Source organism: Solea solea, chromosome 8 (assembly GCF_958295425.1).
Source record: "Solea solea chromosome 8, fSolSol10.1, whole genome shotgun sequence".
NCBI lineage: Eukaryota > Metazoa > Chordata > Actinopteri > Pleuronectiformes > Soleidae > Solea > Solea solea.
Window position 1 is genome coordinate 6,629,209 of NC_081141.1, and position 20,497 is coordinate 6,649,705.

At 41.9% G+C, this 20,497-nt stretch overlaps 2 protein-coding genes across 9 annotated transcripts in view; both read left to right on the top strand.

The window, feature by feature from the left end:
* Positions 1 to 14,386, top strand: part of cux2b (cut-like homeobox 2b) — a 101,411-nt gene extending 87,025 nt beyond the window's left edge. The window contains exons 11-22 of one of the 2 annotated variants that reach the window (XM_058635773.1): positions 388 to 579; positions 690 to 748; positions 859 to 907; positions 1,006 to 1,105; positions 2,262 to 2,891; positions 3,743 to 3,844; positions 4,386 to 5,224; positions 7,526 to 7,691; positions 7,997 to 8,302; positions 8,656 to 8,844; positions 9,420 to 9,720; positions 9,897 to 14,386. In XM_058635773.1, the coding sequence (XP_058491756.1) occupies positions 388 to 579; positions 690 to 748; positions 859 to 907; positions 1,006 to 1,105; positions 2,262 to 2,891; positions 3,743 to 3,844; positions 4,386 to 5,224; positions 7,526 to 7,691; positions 7,997 to 8,302; positions 8,656 to 8,844; positions 9,420 to 9,720; positions 9,897 to 10,710 (3,747 nt within the window). In that variant the 3' untranslated portion in view covers positions 10,711 to 14,386. The remainder of the gene's footprint in view (positions 1 to 387; positions 580 to 689; positions 749 to 858; positions 908 to 1,005; positions 1,106 to 2,261; positions 2,892 to 3,742; positions 3,845 to 4,385; positions 5,225 to 7,525; positions 7,692 to 7,996; positions 8,303 to 8,655; positions 8,845 to 9,419; positions 9,721 to 9,896) is intronic. The other variant, XM_058635775.1, reaches the window with a different exon arrangement.
* Positions 14,387 to 15,808: 1,422 nt separating this feature from the next.
* The window catches only part of mtmr3 (myotubularin related protein 3), a 29,849-nt gene continuing 25,160 nt past the window's right edge, over positions 15,809 to 20,497 (top strand). For 4 of the 7 annotated variants that reach the window (XM_058635513.1, XM_058635515.1, XM_058635516.1 and 1 more), the window contains exon 1: positions 15,810 to 15,981. The gene's annotated coding sequence lies outside the window, so the exon portion shown is untranslated. Of the gene's footprint in view, positions 15,982 to 20,497 lie in introns of all 7 variants that reach the window. The other 3 variants (XM_058635511.1, XM_058635512.1, XM_058635514.1) reach the window with 1 other exon arrangement.

A 20,497-nucleotide genomic window follows, 5' to 3' on the forward strand; every position in this document is an offset into this window, starting at 1 on the left:
ACAACCAGGAGTGCCAACAATGCGAGCCACATCTGCCAGATCTGGACTAATTCAGTCTTTTAGTTATGGACAAAGGCTTTAAAAACGTTATCTTAACTTTGGCAGACAAACCTGTGAAGAGAAGTGTCATATAGTTTTTAATTGGTATGGAAGTATTGTTCCAGATAGGTCATTATCAGATCCATTGACATTAATTAAAATAGTGTTACCTTATCATCTTTGCAAAAGTTCAAATCTCTCACTTCCCGTCTGCCTGAATAACATCAGCGCCGCTCACAGACGCAGTAATTCGCTGGCTGTCCTCAAACATTCTCTCACCTCCTCACTTCTCTCTTCACTTCTCTGTGTGTGTGTGTGTGTGTGTGTGTGTGTGTGTGTGTGTGTCAGGAGAAGAATGCAAAGGGCGAGGTGTTACCATCACAGTTGGAGGCCGCCTTGCTGGCTAAAGACCGCGAAATCCTCCGGCTCCTTGAGAACATTCAGCGGCTGCAGTTCACACTGCAGGAAGTTCAGGAGACGTCGGCCAATCAGATCCTGGAGCTGGAGCGCCAGTTGGCATACAAGACAGAAGCTATTGAGGTGAGAGGCTGCGACACATGACAAGTGAGAGAACGCGACGAGCAGTCACTCAGCCCTCAGTGGCTCCGACAATTAACGCTGAATGTTTCTGGGTTTTTTTTCCGTTTCAGAGATTAGAAGCTAAACTGCAATCCCAGATTGATTATGAAGAGATTAAAACTGAACTCAGGTGAGTAATTTGGGGCACGCGGAATGTGACGTTCATTCATAACGATGTGAATTTAAATTCAAAAGCCTTGAGTCTCTGTGTGTGTGTGTGTGTGTGTGTTCTGTCTGTAGTATCCTAAGGGTAATGAAGCTGGCCTCAGCTAATGGCAGCTCGTCTCAGGTAAACAACAACAATAATAGCGATATGTAAAGCTACAGTAAACCATTAATGACCATTAACAGCTTTTGTGTGCGTTGTGTGTGTGTGTGTGTGTATAGGAGTCTGCCAAGGCTGCAGAGGCTCTTTTACTGGATAAAGAGGCGTTTCTTCCATCTCACAAGTACCTGATGGAGAAGGCTCGAATTTTGCACAGCAATGGTAAAATAAATATCTGTCATGTTTCATTCTCTGTCTGTTTCTCTCCAGTCTGTTTAAATAGTTTATATCTCAAGGTTGTGGAGTTTTAAGAGTTTGTGAGTTTTGTCAAATGGCTTTCTGACGGTGGTCAATTCTAGAAACGACACACAAATGGAAAATAAAAATGGATCCTTTGATTAAAAAAAACAAACGTTATTTCAGCACAGCTTGTTTTGAAGTTATTTGCCAGCAAGAACTCTCTTTGAGTAGATGTGACACACACTAAATCAATTTCAATTCTGATTCAATTGTGCAATCCACAATATACAATTTGTGTATTATTGGTAGCCTAAGTCTTTCATTCTGCAATAAAAATAAATAAAAAAATAAGAAAACTAAATAAAAAATCCTACCACCCCAAACCAAATCTCCTTATGTGGAAATCAGGCTTGATGTCTTTATTCAGTGGGGATTCACTCCTTTTTTTCCTCTTTAAACGAAACATGACCCATTTAATGCCAGACATAAGGAGTTTTAACACTTGTCCATAATTAAAACTTCACAAACAATTGCTGCAATTCTGTCCACTTAGATTTGGTACGGCTGTGAAGTTGGTTTTGAAGAGTTGGTGATCAGGCCGGTTAGCATAGCATAGCTGATTACCTTTAGCATTGCTAAAGCAGTAAAGGCTACACTATCTTCAATCACATGACTCAAACCAGCAGACTCATGCCGAGGATTCAAGCTTTTTCAGGATTTCTAAATTTCTAATTAACACCACTTTCATTTGTTTTCGGGCCTACTATTCATTTTCAAGTCATTAGCCCCGCCCACTCCTTGGTTTGTGTCCCCAAGAGTTAACCAGCGTAAATGTGGATATCAGATATGAGTCACTTTTCAAAGTAGATTCGATTAAGGGGCCACTTTTCGTCTATAAAACGGTCATCGATGCATCTTGATGCACTTTCTATTAGTTTCTATAAATGAAATGTGTAAACTGGTAAAAGTTGCAACTACATTGTAAAGAAGTAACATCTTGAATCACAATTCATATTTAAGACAAAAAAAACTGAATCATGAAATTCCATTCATTACTGTGCATTTAAATCTTTAAATCTAAACTGGACCTGTGAGTTATAAGCCAGGTTTACTATTAGAGTTTGCTTTCTGTCACTAGATGATGACCAGTCTGATGATGCAGTCAAGGAGACAGGCAGACCACCAGGCTCCCACTCGTCCTCCTCTCAGGTGGATGGCCGTGGCTCCGCCAGTCCAGGCCTCCCCACCCTGGATGGTTCCTCCTCCAGCCATGACCTCCTGCGTCCATTCTCCGTGTCGCCGTGCTCCTTGGACCGACACTCGGGGGACCACGTCCTCCACAAGCAGCTCCTTTCCCCACACTTTAAAAAGGAGGGCCTCATGGCTTTTCCCACGGCCCTCTACGCCGCCAAAGCTGCCCTCATGTCAGCGACCCACGCGTCTGCGGCAGCAGGCAGCGGCGACGCGGGTTTGCCCAGCGACCAGTCAGAAAGCGGTAGCTCAACGGCAGGAGACGATGACCAGCTGGACACGGCCGAGATTGCCTTCCAGGTGAAGGAGCAGCTGCTCAAGCATAACATTGGCCAGCGTGTGTTTGGCCACTATGTGCTGGGCCTCTCTCAGGGCTCGGTCAGTGAGATCCTAGCGAGACCCAAACCCTGGAGGAAGCTGACGGTGAAAGGCAAAGAACCTTTTATTAAGATGAAGCAGTTCCTCTCTGATGAACAGAACATCTTGGCACTTAGGACCATCCAGGTCCGCCAGAGAGGTGAGTGGAAACGGCAATTTTAAAGAAGATGCTTCTGTAAAGCAAGGCCTTTGCTCATGTACATTTAAAAGACTTATTCTCATTTATTCAAACATTCTTATGGATAGTATATGGAGTTTCTGTCACACACTGGACCTTTAAGGGAAATAAAATGTTCTTATGTATGGAAGCACGTACAGAAAACATGCCAATCCTGTATACATGTCTACATCTGTGAATCCTTAAATAACTACTTGCTGTTTAAAACATGGAAAGTTTTTGATGTAGCTGTCATGATGATGCATTTCACCATTTTCTTTGCCGTTGACTTTAAGAAAATCCAGTATGTGTTATTTTGTTGCAGTACAGCACCCTGCTGTTTTAGGAAATTCAGTCAAAACATGAATCTTTGCATTTATTAAATACAAATCTGGGGGTTTTAGAGATTACCTTCATCCTGCAGCCTTGTTTCGTGTGTTCAGTAAGGCTTTAAATAACCTGGCAAACAAGGTGATGGCCTAAACTACCCTTACAAGAACCGTGTAGTTTTAGAAAGGGTCTTTTGAGAATTGCTCATGGACCTGTGTACGTTTTGAATCGTCTAATCTTCTTGGACCTCATCCGTGACTTCTTCACGGCTTCCTCTGCCATGTTACTTTTAAACTTTGTTTTCTCCCTAGATTCGCAGCGTTTGAAAGTTGAGCTTCCCGTATACTGCAACCTCAGACAGCACGCGCTCAAAGGCAGCCATTGATCTACCAGTCAAAAGCAAAGCTTTGGAACTGCTCTCTGATCAACCATCCCACTCACCCCCCTCTCCTCCTCTCTCCCCTCCCTCTGTCTCTATCTCTTTCTGTTACCCTCTGTGGCAGGGAGCATCACTCCGCGCATCCGAACTCCTGAAACTGGGTCAGACGAAGCCATAAGGAATATCCTGGAGCAGGCCAAGAAGGAGATCCAGTCCCAGAGGGGAGGTGAGGATGGAGCTGCGAGTCATAAGTCATCGCTGAAAGACATGCTGATTGATTTATGTTTAAATTACCAACGATAATGAATATTTTTATGAAACATTTTACTCACCTGCTACAAAAGTTAGGAGGCTTTCTAAGAACGCAATAAATACTCAAATATATCAGTCGGTCATTCACTCAAACCTTTATTTAACAGACAAATCAAACCCACCACCTTCTTGCTGTGAGGCAACAGTGTTAACCACTAATCCACCATGCATATTTAGCATAATGCACAAACCTAACCTGATAATTCTCTCAAGACGTTTCTTACAAAATAGCAAAGCACGACCCATTTCCTGCCTGCACACACTAACTTTGTACTTTTATATGTTAAATAAAAGGTTAGAGTAATTCAAGAAATGACAGATTTTCGCTTTTATTGCAATTTTATAGAGTGCCTGAACTTTTCTGGAAATAGGGCTCAGCAATTAAATGCATATAATGTGGAAAAGTGATTTCTGAGTTGTTTATCACTGTCAATTTGTGGCTCTTTCTTGTTCAGGTGATTGCAAGTCATCTCTGAACAGCTCATCAGGCAGAAGCAGTAATGGAGCAGGCAGCAGCTCAGATGAAACCATAAAGAGCATTCTAGAACAGGCCAGGAGGGAGATGGAGGCCCAGCAGCAGGCCCTGATGGAGATGGAGGCCTGTGGGAGAGCTTCCACTGCCAGTTCAGGAGCACAAATGGAACATCTAGGACCCCCGGAGCGCTCCAGGAGCCTGTCTTTACCAGTCTCCATCAAACAGGAGGAAGGGGGCTGTGTTTCCGTGTGTATGGCTAACACCATCAGCAGCCCGCAAACACCTCTCAGTGTGCTCTCCCCGGCCGCTTTTGTCCAGAACATCATTCGTAAAGTCAAGTCGGAGATCGGAGAAGCGGGCACCTACTTTGATCAGCACTGGTCACAGGAGCGGAGCTCGCTGGGCCTCAGTATCGGAGGCAGCTCCCGACCCTTCAATTCAGTCTCTCCCTCCTTGTCTTCCTCCTCCTCTGGGCCCTCTGCGTTGCCCCGGCCATGGCCCCGTCTGGAGAACGGAGAGTGTCTCCCCAACAGTGAGGAGGCCTCTGCCGCCGAGGACGAGCTGGTGCTCAGCAGGCCGGTGGAGGTAAAGGTGGAGTCGGACACATCAGTCAGCGGCGAGTCTCCAGGACCCGGCACAGGACGCCTGTCCTACTACCCGGCGTACATCCCTCGTGCCCTCAAGCCCACCGTCCCGCCACTGACTCCAGAGCAGTATGAGATGTACATGTATCGAGAGGTGGACACCATTGAGCTGACCCGGCAGGTGAAGGAGAAGCTGGCAAAGAACGGCATCTGTCAGAGGATCTTTGGTGAAAAGGTCAGATGTTGCTATTATCTCTTAATTCATGCATACTGCGATACACAAAAAAACACTCAGACTATTCACATATATTCAAAGTGAATTGTCTCCTTGAACCCTAATTATGGGTCCCATCATTTCCCACCTCTTCTGCTGTTTATGTAAAAAATAATAATTAGGGCCTGAGCACTCACACAGCGGTGCGACGACCCTACCCCTGGAATTGGACCAAAATTTGCATCCAAATCAGAACTGAAACAGAACATGAAAAATGTTATGAGTTAAGGTTATAAAATGTCCCCAAAGCTGGAACCCAGTGGCACCAAATTTCATTGCCTCAACTCAACAGGAAGTCGGCTACTTTCAATTTGGCGTCCATCTTGGCGATTGGCAGTTTCATAAAAATGAAAACACTCATCGTTAATCGTGCAACATTAACATAAAAAAAATGCCCCAATTTGTACGAGACACATCAAAGATGAGAAGTTATCTATAGGTCTCTCAGGTTTAAAAGGGGCGTGGCCACAGCAACCATCGAAATTGTGGCGAAATGGGCGCAGGGTCAGTACAGCGTGTCATATTTATGTTGCAGCTGTGAATATCCCTCACCTCACACTTCCCTTCCAGGTGTGTTGAGGAGCCGGTGTAGCCAGCAGTTATCATCCAAAGTCTGTACGTTGTGGGCGAGTGAGCAGAGCTCTCCATCACACGCATTTCAATGAGTTCACACGCTCACACGTGACAGTTCTCACGCTGATAAGTGATAAAAGTCACTGCACATAAATGAGTAATCTATGAATCGTTGATGCGAAGGCAGATTGCTGTGCGTAGTTCATTCATACATCTGTCTCGAATTAGCAACCTATTAACCAATCAGAGAACAGTATTTGGTGTTGCCGGGTAAAAACACTGGTTGCAGAATGGATCCACAGCTCGGACACACGTGCTTCTGCACGCCTGCACAGCTGGAGTCATCACACTCGGTTTTTTGGGGGTACTTCTCGCACCAGAACTAAACCGGATGTTTCATTTTCCTACTTCCTCTCCTGCTCGTGCTGAATTCTGCTGAATTTATGCGGCTCTGCTGCCGCATCCGCCAGAAATAGAAGTGCTGCGTATACATTCCGACCCCCTGTGTGGGGCCAGAGGAGGACGGTTGGTGACGAAGCACCGGGATGAGGCAGCTAAGACGAAAATTCTAATGTAATGGGAGGTGTTTATCCAGAGAAGGCGGTACATACACTTATTTTAACACAAAACTACCAAGAGTTGGACCTGGATCACTTAATAACATTACTAGATAACCATATACACTAGTTTTAACCTGAAAAAAGTGCTTTAGGGGTTTAGAACAAACTACTCCAGTTCCATGATTGCATCTCTTTGGTGAGTTTAAGGCCAAATGTAGACAAAGCCATTTATTCTACCTTTGTAGTTTAGATTTTCGTGTTATATCTTGTGCCATAACACATTTCGTAGGCAGGTGAGTGGACTCTGGCCACACGGCAGTGGCCCCTGTGTGTGTGGGGGTGTTCTCCGGGTTCTCCGGTTTCCTCCCACAGTCCAAAAATATGCAGAGGTTAAGTGGACTCTCTAAATTGACCATAGGTGTGAGTATGAGAGTGTATGATTGCCTCGTGTGTCAGCTGGGATCAGCTCTACTAGAACATGTTCCTCTTTTTGCTATTCTATAACGAGCCGTGTCTTCAGTCCTTTCAGATGTTTTTCTACAAATGTGGGAGAGCAGTATTTTTCTGCTTTGCCTCACTCCATACAAAACTATTTTTAACATCTTATTTTGTGTAGCCATTAGCATTGTCCTTAGCTGAGTGGTCAGCTTTGGAAGCTTGCTGCCAATTTGACCCTACCATTGTGTTCTCCATGGAGATACAGTGTCTCCCACTGTGGGATTTCCTTAGTGTACTTTGTGATAATTAGTTCAAGTGGTGCAGTTCATTGTTTAAAGTATCCAACTTTGTCTTGAAAAAGAAAATAGACATTGTCTTTTTTGTTGATTTATCACCATGCTTAAATTCTCAGTAAATAATATCATCATCAATCATTGATGATGTTGCTGTTAAAATGATCCGTGAATGGATTTTTTTATTAAGACACTTTTCTGTGTGACCAGAGCCAACAGAAACATCTGTGGCGTTCTGCTTCCCTCTAGTGGCTGTTTTCGGAAAGTTTATCAAGGAAGTCATTGTAGGAGCCAGTCATGTACAATCAGTTATGTTTCATTTATACATTTATTCTCATTAATGCTGATGATTTCCCATGTTTGCTCACCACATATCAACCTGTTGTGGTCCGGCACAGGTGCTGGGTCTTTCTCAGGGCAGCGTGAGTGACATGCTGTCACGGCCTAAACCCTGGAGCAAGCTGACCCAGAAAGGCAGGGAGCCCTTCATCCGTATGCAGCTGTGGTTACTGGACCAGCTCGGCCAGAGCCTTAACCAACCCCCACACCAGGGCCATGCTCAGGGTAAGCCTGCAGTGTGTAACACTAACAAATGTGTTGGTTTTTAACATTTAAGAGCGTTAAAATGGTCATTTTATAGCTACAGGGCATAACTTTTGTTGATGTTATTATTCTGCGTCTGTTTGTTGGTCTTCATCAACAGAAACAATGTAAAAACGCTTTCTATGTCGAGTCCTTCATCTGAACATAGGCTTTGTCAGGCAGTACTATCAGACCTGACCTCAGTTCAAAAGGACAGTAATTGCTGAGAATTGAAATGTGGATGTATCTAGCACTTACAGTTTTCCCATACTGTTTCCCTCCTCCAGATAAAAGCCCAGTGACGGCCCACTCCTCACCCTCCCCACCCTCTAGTCCAGCAGAGAGCCACCCGAGTCCACTGGTCGAGCCTGTCTGTCTCTCTCTGGAGAGCAGCAAAGAGAACCAGCAGCCTGAGAGCCTCGGGCTGGGCCTCCCCCCACACACAGACGGAGGCAAATCTACTCCCAGCCTCATAGCTTTGCATCAGCCCACAAACCCTCTTGGCATCCAGGAGCTGGTGGCCATGTCTCCTGAGCTGGACACCTTTGCCATCACAAAAAAGGTCAAGGAGGTGCTAACGGACAACAACCTAGGTGTGTATGACATCACACTTCACAGTTTATGTGCTCATTTTAGATTTGCACATTAAAAAAAGGAAATAGTGCATATAGTTCTTGGTGTTTTTTTAATGTGACTGGAACATCACTCCAGCTTCCTCATTTCACTGCACTGGAAAAAAGTGGAAATGACGCATGAGTGGAGGAACTGTTTGTGTGGAGTGATAATGAAACCACAACATTCCTCCACGTGAGCAACTTGATTCGTATTTTTAGCTCCACAGAATTTTTGTTTATTTAATCAGATGGAAAACTAGCTGGTGTGGGATGAAGCTGATGCAAACGCGTGCGGTAAGTCTGTCACTGACTGCGTCTTTGTGTCATCACAGGCCAGCGCCTGTTCGGGGAAACCGTCCTGGGTCTGACGCAAGGTTCGGTGTCGGACCTGCTCTCCCGGCCCAAACCCTGGCACAAACTCAGCCTGAAAGGCAGGGAACCGTTTGTCCGCATGCAGCTGTGGCTCAATGACCCTCACAATGTTGACAAGCTGAGGGCCATGAAGAAGATGGAGAAGAAAGGTGGGCACAAATAACAACAATAATAATAATAATAATAATAATACTAGTGTCGGACAAGTTACTCAGGAAGTGTAATGAGTTACTGAATAAATTTTTCTCCTTAAAAAAGTAATAATTTTACTACAGTTTTTACTTCAAAATTATTATAGTTATTATAGTAAATATAATCACAACTCACCTCACAGTGCTCTAAAGGACAAAAATAAAGAATATGCGTCCTATTATCATTTATTTGAATAATTTTAAATTAATAATATAATAACATGTATATTAATTTTAATTAACTAATTAATTTTATTATTAATTAAACAGAACATAAGACCTCTGCAAAACTGTAAAATTATACGTTTGATTTATTTTTAAAAAGTAAATATCATATATCAGTCTTAATGAAGGTGTTACAGATACCACATTTTAATATAATTATGATATAAATAGTGGCTTGCCTGCAGTACCATTGCAGCCCACCAGGGGGATTGCACTGCAGTAATATTAATATGTAACACTAATAAAAATACCAGTAATAATAATGTGTTGAGTTGAGCTTTGAGTGTATATTGTTGATCTCTTTATAGCAGATATCACTGTCTTCCCTCCAGCCTATCTGAAAAGGCGCTACGGGCTGCTGAGCACCGGCTCAGACAGCGACTCCCCCAGCACTCGCTCCGAGTGTGTGAGTCCGTCCCTGGTCTCGTTGGACCTGTGCCCATTCAGCCAGGTGAAGAAGCCCCGGGTGGTGCTGGGAGCAGAGGAGAAGGAAGCGCTGAGGCGGGCCTACCTGCTGGAGCCGTACCCGTCTCAGAACACCATCGAGATGCTGGCCTCTCGACTCAACCTCAAAACCAACACCGTCATCAACTGGTTCCACAACTACAGGCCAGTCCAGTGAACTTTATGACCTTTAGTAGAAGTTTTCCTTGTAAATTCACTGAGGCATACTTTTCATTCACTATGACACACGCTGTCAGGTGGTGATGTAGTCTGACCTTGACATAAAGGTCATCCTTATCCTACCTGTATGTTGCCCTCTAATGAGCAGTGTTTGTGTGCAGGTCCAGGATGCGACGGGAGGTGCTGATGGAGGGTCTGCCAGACAATGACACCGACCCTGAGCACCACAGTTACTCCCCCTCAGCGACGCGGAGCCCCCACTCTGACGGAGAGGAGAGGAGGCTGCAGAAGACCTCAGGACACATCCACTCCAGCCTTCCTCTCAGAGCCAACACTGCTCTGCCTCATGTCAAACAGGAGGCGATGGACAGGGAAGAAGAGGAGGGGCACGGAAAGGAGGGCTCCGTGAAAGAGTCGAGGGTTCAGTGTTTTTCTATGGCAGTTCAGTTCCCGCAGCTTAAAAGCGAGCAAGAGGACTCCATCGCCGCCTGTCGTGAGCCCCACTTGGCCGGCCAGGGCCTGAGGCACGAAGATGGTATGAGCAGCCAAGCTCAAGGGTTCTACTCTGGCTCGGCCTCCATGGACGGACCACAAAGAGCCAGTCAGTCCAGGCACGAGGGGGAAGACGCTGGAAAATCCCCCGTGGACCCAGTCAGCTTCAAGGCCTCGTCAGAGCCATGCCGCAGTAGCCTGGAAGTGTCCCTGAACTCCCCCTCTGCTGCATCCTCACCCGGCCTCATGATGTCAGTCTCCCCTGTCCCTTCCTCCTCTGCCCCCATATCGCCCTCACTGCCCAACCCGCCCTCAACGAGCACCAACCACAGCCTGGACCCCAACCAGAGCCCTCCCTTCCAAAGCCCCAAACTCAATAGAAGCAGCCAGAGACGCAATGAGAAAATGGCCAACCTCAATAACATCATCCACAGGCTAGAGAGGGCAGCCAATAGAGAAGAAACACTGGAATGGGAGTTTTAAGCCCCGCCTTTCCTTGTATTTAGTCCTGATGACCCTCGCGGCACACTGGAGAGTCTAGAATCTTCCTGAAGACTCTGAACGGAGCGTGGCTCCTGAAGGTCTGTCCTCATGACTCACCACTCGATAGGAAACAGGAACAAGTAGCTAAACATGCGGCTAAACTCCCTGCAAGAACTAAAAAGTCGGGAGGGGGGGGAAAAAAAGAAGAATTTATAAATGTGTATTTGTTTTTGATAATGCATACTCCTTTGAAATATATGTGACAGCATTAGCTGTTGTTTTACCTTTTGGACTCGACATGAAGACTTTTGCAGCTATGGTGTCATCAAATGTACACTGAAGTTCTGTAGATTGCCACTGGGTGAGATTAAAAAAAGACCCCTGTCTTAAGCCATTAAAAGCACTATAACTATTTGAAAAGAGACATTGACCAAATTTGCTACTTTTTGAATAGCAATTTTTCAGATTTTGTCTGTAAGACTGGACAGTTTAAGTCAAGTAACATGAAATCCTATTACTGACTGAGGGATAGTCCTTTAAGACTCTAAATATTCAACATCCTGTATGTATTGGTTTCTCGGTGATATGTTTTGAAATATTTGTAACTCACACGTATAAAATGTGGTTGTACATGTTGTAGAATTGTCTGCAATAGCCTTCTCTAAACCTGATGTAGCATGGTACTCACCTGACCCTGTTATCCTCTGTAGTTAGTCACCTGTGATTATACTTGAGCGAAAACAAGAAGAAAAAAAAAGTTGAAAACCCTTGCGAAAAATAAGAAAAAAGTAAACGTTCAAATCTGATACGTAGAGTACTTTTAGTGTTTTACTTTCCTTTTTCTTGTTTTGAATAATCCTGGAGGTTTACAGTTTAAGGCCCTTGTGCTTCTGGCGGCACCGTTTACACGCTTTCTTTCAGACTTTACCTCTCTGACCCTCTTAAGGCACTGGTTCTCAGACTGTAACACCTGTTTTACCTCAGATTATGTTGACACACATCAAGCTGTGACCATGTGTTTCATTCGTACACACAGACACGACCCACGCATATTTGAATCAGTGGAGGAGAACGTACTCTCCTGTGATCACGAGATAGAAAGCTACACCAGTCTTGTTTTTTTTTGTTTTTTTACAAAGAATATGCTGCTGTTTGAAGAGATGGAGCGCTCATGATTCCTGCGTGTTATGCTCCTCCTCAACCTGACTGAGTGCACTTTCTTAAAGTGCATCTTTTACTGTAGCTACAATAACATGTACTTGACCAAACAATTCAACCTCTAAGTACAGTTAAAACTGTAGTGCGTAACTTTTAAATACAAACGAAGGTCCGCTATGTCAGATCACGTCACACATCAGCTCTAAGGGGTCTGGGTCTGGTCTGGTACAGCTCTGGCACACTTCAGGAACCTGCACCAGGATTTTAACCAGCGAGCTTAACACTGTAAAGTCAGTCGTTCACTTGTGGAAACCAAAGACTACCTGGTTTTTCCCTCGTGAACCATCATGTTATCACTTATCAGAACATGAGTGGGTCTTCGGGAGACTCTCACTCATCTTTACTTCCTGCGTTGATGACGTTTGGTGGAGCTTTGGTTCACTATCTCTGTTTCTCAGTATAACGGTGTTTAAAAGGAACATCGGCATGTTACGGTTAGGTCAGCGTATGACGGAAAATTCAAAGACCATGGAAATGTGTTTCAGAGTTGAATTGCACTGCTCAGATAACATGGTCGCAGTTTGCCAGTATTATGGCTTCTTGTCCCCGCCCGTCCCCGCTCTGCTGGAGTATACACACAAACGCTCCCTCAGTCAGGTCTGATAGTTTTGCTCGACAGAATCTTAACGTCAACGACAACAGAAGTTACGCACTGCAGCTTTAAGATGGGCAGTCTGAGAGTGATACTCCAGTGCTGAGATGTGACCTCACCTGGGGCTCAAAGCTCAGCATGTGAGAGCATGATACACACAGTGTGACCTCTCATCCACATGAAAACATTCAGTCTGTAAGTACACTGAAGGTTACAGGTATCCCCTCATATTTATCTTTAACCACTTGTGTATTGTGTCCGTAGAAGTTTCTTTGTCATGCTTGCAAAAATGTTCTTTCTGTATTTTGCCTCTATTTTATACTCAGAACAGTTAACTAGATATTCAATACCTCGTGTATGAACTACTTACAGCACTTAGATTTTGATAATTGTGAGGAGAAATTTCAAATATCAACATTATCCTAACTTAGTGTCCACACGTTTTTTGCCTTTACTGTAATCGTTGAAGTTGGTAGTAAACACTTGCACATGTCTACATAGTTCAAAGGACTTGGATTGTATTATGTAGAGATATATATTACACATTTACAAAAAAAAACATGAATAATATCTTACATTCTTGGAACAAAATGTGCTGATTTTATTGAAATAGAGTGTACAGATTTAATAAATCAAACCCATTTAAGCCAGTTCTGGTCTGGCAAGCTTGCCCACGTTTTAGACCTTCTCTCAGGGTAGTCTTGCTTTTTAAAGCTTTACTGAAACAGTTGCTGTCATCAGTGATTCCGACTATGATATAAAAACATGTGGTGTAGAGAAAGGCTTTCATTATATATTAGACGGGCCTGTGGGAGCTGTAAGTACAGTATATGAGAATTGGAACTTTGGGGAAAAAAAAGCAGTGGTGTGTTGCTGTTTTGTAATTCATGACACACGATGTGTCCAAGTGCAGCGCAGACTGAAGCTACCAGGACGAGGCTGATGGGTTGCATTTTTCCACATCAGTGACTTTGCCACCAACGGTTTTTTTTTCCTCTGATTTTTCGTACCACCTTTTTTGTGCATAATATACTATATGATTAGAAGTTTATGAGGCATTTCTTTCACTGAAATGTCGTTGTCTTTCATGGTAACATATGTTGAAAAAAAAAGAAAAGAAAAAAGATTGAAAATGTATTTACCCAAACCATTATCTCTACATGTGAAAGCTCACCTCATTGTTTTTGCATGCAAATCCATTCTGGTCACAGGACAAGGGAAGGGATAGACTGTGGTTTTGTGTTGTTGTTCTTGCACAGGGATTGAATCAGCACTTAGTCTTTTTTCGTCTTTTTTTTTTTTTTTATTACATTAGTGAAGTCCATGCATGATGCAGCTGATTAATGTGGCTCTCACAAAGCCATGATGAATCCATTCAGAACCCCCAAATGACCCGGTGAACTTTACTTGCAGCAGATTTCAATTCAAAATTAATTTTGTGCCATATCATTATGCCTCATGCAGAAATGCCTTGTGGTAACATGTGATTTAGGAGTGGTGTAGTGTGTAGGGCTTCATCTCACCCACTTTGGAGAAAAAGCAAAGCTTTTTTTTTTGTAACAATAGCCCTACACGTTAGATGGCTTTTATTTTATAACTGACATTTGTCACTAAATAGAAAGGTACATGGTCAACACAATTGTAATGACTGCATTCAGAATTGAGAGTTTGTCACACTAAGAAAATGTTTTCTTGGGATGTGAGTGGTGAGTGAATAAACAGAAGTGTCCTGCAGGTTTGGTAACTGTTCAACATGCCTCACGTGTCACACTATGAAATGTTAAAGAATGGACTAAATTATGCCAAGCGTCTTGGAATTGAATTTGCGTATGTAAGCCATCATTCAATACATAATTGTTTAAGATCCTGCTGTGTTATGTTTTTATTTCTTTATGCTGAGGAATGAGCACGCACACACACACACACACACACACCAAGGTTATAATAGCTTTGGATTATCATTAGTTTTAGTTTAGCTATTTTGTTTTGTTTTTAAAATGATTTAGTTTTAATTTGTTTTTAGAGCGGGTTTGCTAGTTTTATTAGTTTTTATTTTTGTAAATTTTTGTTAATTTGTAAATAGTTTTACTTTATTTTTTGTTACTGTTTAGTGTTTTAGTTTGAGTTTTTTGTAATATGGAGTATTTGCATGGTGCAAGATTCAAAAAGCTGATAAGTACTGAGTCTCAAATACAACGTTTCAAAATTGCCAACAGACAAAAAAGTAAACACACTCAATATGAACCCAAAAGGATTTTTCAGTTTTAGTTTCCCTTTCGTTTTTGTGAACTATAATAAACTTGACACACACGCACACACACAGTGTCTGGTTTCCATGACTTCATAGGACATTACATTGACTTACATTATATTGAAAATGTACTCTAACCTTAACCACAACTACTACAGGCTTAACCTTAACCTCATCCTCAACATACAACATGCCTTCACTGTAAAATGTAATAATTTACATTATGGGGACTAGCTTTTTGTTTTGCCACAAGACCACAACTTAACCAGTTCCTCAGAAATGAGGTTCTGCTTCATTACGAACAGAATTTGTCTCCATGAGGACGACTGGTCCTGACAAGGTCAGTGTTCATGGCAGTAATGATCCTAAAGAAGTAGCAAATACACACACACATGCACACACTTCTTAGTGAGGACTTGTCATAGACATTATGTATTCCCTAACCCCTTATCCTAAACTTAACCATCACAATTGCGAAGTGCCTAATCCTTACGCTTAACATAACCCTAACCTAAAAACCAAGTCTTAACCCTGAAAAAGCAATTTAAAGTTGTGGGGCCCAGAAAAAATGTCCTCACAAAGATAGGTTTGTACGTTCCAAACATTCATACTCACATATATCTGTTGTTTCCACATTATAGCCTCCATATGATCTTTCAGATTTGATCATTTATGGGCTTAATATATGTATTAGACAAGTACACCATCTAGTGGAACAGAGAGGTAAGACATTGTAATAACTACAAGCTACAAAATGTGGGTGGGAGGGAGCAAAGAGAAATAGTTAAATCAAGAAATAAATAACAAAGAAACAGGAATCTGTTTCTGCAAAATCTATCTATCTATCTATCTATCTATCTATCTATCTATCTATCTATCTATCTATCTATCTATCTATCTATCTGTCAATCTGTCTATCAATCTATCAATCTATCTATCTAACAGCCACGGCGCAGCACTGTTTACATGATAGTAGCGCGTGGTACGTCGGAGCCCCTCCCCCCGCTTCGACTATCGCTCTGACGCGGTGACGTCACGAACCACGTAGGTTGGTTGTTGGGTTGGAGAATTCGCTGCGATGGCGTCAACGGCTGAGTACTGGACTCGGATATGACTCGTTTTTATTCAGTCGAGTTTTATTTGCTGCTCAGCAACTGCACGGGATTCGGGTGAATCTTCGGCACCTGACTTTTCATCGCCGTTTTGAAAGGTAAGCGCCCCCGGTTGTGCTCGTTCCTCGGGTGTGTGTGTTTTGACAGAGGCCTCCGTTTTGGGGTCCGCCCTCCATCTCATAACAACAAAAACAGAGCCGCGCTAGCTCGAGCAGCTAATAGTGTTGTCGAGCCAGATAACTGGCTGTTCTGCGTTTGTTTCAGCTCCTAATGTCAAATGCCGAGTGCTGTGACATTACAACACAGCAGCGCAATACTCATAAATTAATCTTTTTGGTCCTTACTCACTGAATTTCTTGCCGACAGAGGTTAGCTTGCTAGCATAGATTTCGGCTATATTTGATAACCGTTAACTGCAAAACAGACGCTCCCTTCAGAGAAAAATAGTTTAATTCACAAGTAGCTTCAAAATAACATTTGTCTCTGTACGCGGGCAGTTATCTTATGGACCAAACAAACACAAGCGACAGTAACGGTGCATGGGTTCTCCTTAATAATGTGGCAGAGCACTTAGCTTGCTAGCACTCGTAGTAATATGACGATTCAGACAGTGTACTTATTTTGCCTCAGTAACGATCATTTATGTTACTGGCATTTAGCAAGCTATTATAACAAGTGCAAAGTGAAACCGTCATCTGAACTTTCCGTTAGCAGAATGTTTTTTAAAGCTTTCTATGTGATCTCTAATCCTTTGGGTCTGTTGTTAAGCCGTTAAGCTAAAAGTCGGTTATTACAATTCATAGTTTTTAATAGATACTTTTTTTAAATTAACTTAAAATCAGTTTACGTCTTACAAAAAACGGCACAACACTTCAATAGGAACAGATAAGTTGATAATAGAACGCATCAAACAACCTTCACCCAATGGCTGTTGAGGCGTATATTGAAGTGGTGTGTAAGCAAATGTCTTTTACACCCAGGACATTGTGAAATGAGTTCACACAATGCTGGTTAAGCATATCAGCTCCACATGACTCGCTCTGTTCCTTAATGTAGCAGAGTTTTTTTTTTAATTGTTCTGTGGCTACACAGACTGATGCATGTCACATCATGAGTGAAGAAGGGAATGTAGAAGCATAACAGCCACACTAGTAAAGTGAAATGGCAGCAAATTTTAGATAATGGAATTCTCCCTGGTTCTTTGAAACATGAGTGAGGAAGTGAGTTACTGAAATTAATGATTGTAATACAGACCATGAGTTTTCTTTTCAGAAATCTCTGCATTCTCACTTGACAAGTGGGGAAAGTCTGGGGGACAGTGACACAAGCTGGTAGAGCTGCACGATTCTGGAAAAAATGTGAATCACGATTTTTTTTTTTTTAAACTTTAATAGATTAGAAACATTCAATTATATTCAGGGCCAAGGGCCCTGCAAAATTGTTATTATTGTTATTGTAATTATTGTAGTGGCTTAAGTGACATATGGCGTGTTTCAGCTAGAGCTGAAACAATTAATCGATGAATCGATTACTAAATTAATCGACAACTATTTTTGAAGCTTTTTTTGTGATTAAAACAAGATTTCTGATGGTTTAAGCTTCTTAAATGTGAGTATTTTCTTCATTTCTTTGCTCTGGATAACAAAGAAATCATTAAAAGTTAATCATTTTGGTTTGTGGACAAAACAAGACATTTGCAAACATCATCATTTCCAGGTTTGACAAACACCGATCAACATTTTTTAAGGTTTTGTGATATTTATGGGCAAAACGATTAATCAAGAAAATAATCGACAGATTAATCGATTATGAAAATAATCATTAGTTGCAGCTCTAGTTTCAACTAGCTCGACTCGTGATGTCATAACCAGGGAAAATGTGTGACGTTGTCAGACTGCTGTGCACTGATTGGTCGGAGTGCCGTCATGGGAAGAGGCACAATAATCAAACCGAATAATGCCAAACTGTAGATCAGTTAAAAAGACTCAATAGTCCTGAAAACGTGGGTTAATCTCCAACATTTAGCAAGGAAATGTATAAAATCTCATCATTTAACAGAGGAGTCGGTGTATTTCGTGACAGCACTTCTGAAAGCCTGCAATGGCGAGCTGAATGCAAACTTTTTTTTGCGTGATTCTCGTCACTACCACCTGGGTTTTCACCATCCATTTTGTATTTATTTGCACACACTTTCTCCTATGTTCTGTGCCGCACTCACTCAGCTTGTAAACGCTCAACTGCAGACGGGCTTCCGCCTCCACTGAATCACGTGATGTAAAGGCTTCATATGTTGAGAGCGAAGGCAGCAACAAGGTTGCGTTTTGGGGTGAGAAACTCAGAGAGGAAAATCGTTTATTTGGGATGCAGCTCATGAAATAAAGTGCAAAAGAATCGTTGTCATTTAGAAATGAGATAACGTGTAGTTGTGAATCTAGATCGCAATTTTTTTTTTTTTTAACGATTTTTAGTGCAGCCCTACGAGCAGGGATTTGGTGAAAGAAGTTACACACTGGAACTTTAATCCAGTCAGAGTGATTATTTCTTTTTTCTTTTTCTTTTTTTCCAAATTTTTTTGTTGATAAGTCCCAGTTGATAAGTAGTTTCTGAAACACTCAGACCAACCTGTATGGCACCAACGGCCATGCCAAAGTCCCTTAAATCACCTTTCTTCCCATTCTGATGGTTGGTATGAACTTCAGCAGCTTATCACGGCCATGTCTACATACCTACAGTATATGCCTTGAGTCGCTGCCATGTTGTTGGCTGACTGATAATGTTGAGGTAATGAATAGTTGAATATGTATATCTAATAAAGTGTCTGGTAAGTCAAGATTTCTAAGGCATAAAATTCATAATATACAGTATCTAAAAATGTATGTTAACAACCGTACTGTAGCTGGGGCTGATAATGAACAGTGCTGAATCTGATGTTGGACATTACCAAAATTATCAAATTTACAATGCATGAAGTCAGCAAATGAACATGAGATTTCTTAATACAGCTTGAATATTGAGTAATGACGCATGCAGACAAAACAATTCACGGGCAATGTTACACCTAGGCCTCTTTTAGTAGAATTTTCAGCACATCATTATTTGCCACCTTTAGTCTGTGCACGCCAGATTTCTTGACATTTGTCCACAAGTGTGCATTATACAGAGGTAAACAATATACTTAAATTCGAAATGTATCTTCACAGGCGTCATCATTTCATGAGTAATGCCCAAGATATTTTACAGTGTTTATCAAGACCATTGCCCGCCACTTTGGAAACTGGAAAGTTTGGTGTATGATTCAATTTGGTGTGACAGATTATGACAAGACATTTGTTGGCATTGTATTTGATGAATTTTTTAGACCCACTAAAAGCTAAAAGTCGGTTATTGCCATTCATAGTTTTTAATAGATAATTAAAGTTAACTTAAAAACACTTAAATGCATTCAATAGGAACAGATAACTTGATAATAGAAAGCAGTGAATTATTTAAGTTTTTTGCTCATATAATGTTGCATGGTGAATGATGGTCACGGGATAGGAGTAATTTTAAGGCTATAAGGGGCTTATTAGCCTTTCCTGTGTGACTTTGAACCCAGAGCTAGGCTGCATCCACGGATCACGAGCATGCTGTGGTAAACAGAGTGGCATGTGTATATGTGTAGGGCAGATAGGCTTTATCAGGTAGCACCAGCAGTAAAGGCTGGACTTCCGAGTGAAGGAACGACATCCCCCTTGCTGCTTTACACCAGACAGTTCAGCAGTGATGGTGGCCTCTTCAACCATAAGTGCAGCAGGCTTTTTTGTCTTCTCTGCCCTTTTGGATTTTTAAATGTTCATGAGGTGTGTGGAAGTCCTGAGCAGCTCATTCACTGACCTCTTCAGATCATATTTCCGTCTCTGCAAGAGTAGCTGACCTTTACAACTCAGCCTGTATGTGGAGAGATCGCCAACAAGTTGCCCATTTGGGAGAGAGATAGTAGTGCTGAACAAGACATTTTTTTAAATCAAATTTGCAATTTTAAATAGTGTAATTAGCAAACCACCAAGGCTGCAATTCAATTGTTCCATTTTCAGATGTTCTGTGTTCTCGGTCACTCTAAAAATGCAGTACATAAATGTCAAAAAACGATTTATAACCTAAAGTTCTCTATATATTAGAGTATAATAGTTAATGTTTTGATGGTGTCTAATGTGATAAAACTGCGTCTTCTTTAGAATTCTGTAATACAGTAATTTGAAGCCTAACTTTTAAAAAAATTACATTGCAACTCAAATTGAAAATGCAATATATACATATATATATCAATAAAAATCACAATTGCACATTTTTTTCAAATTGCTATAGCCCTGGATGTCAGGTGATATCACTTTAAGATAGTTTAACAAAACCTGGACAAACAAGTTGGTATCTGGTGGTCAGTGACATTTATATGTCGACCTTAAACTGCAGGAAATGAATACTACCCACCAGCTAAGTGCTGTGAAATGTCTGGCTGTTTTATGTGTCTGTCTGAACAGACATTTGGGTTAGTAACCAGCTGCTTTTATTAACCTCAAAATGTCAGAGTCGGGGGGGTTCAAATTTAATATTATTTAGTGTGTTTCTGAAAATGAC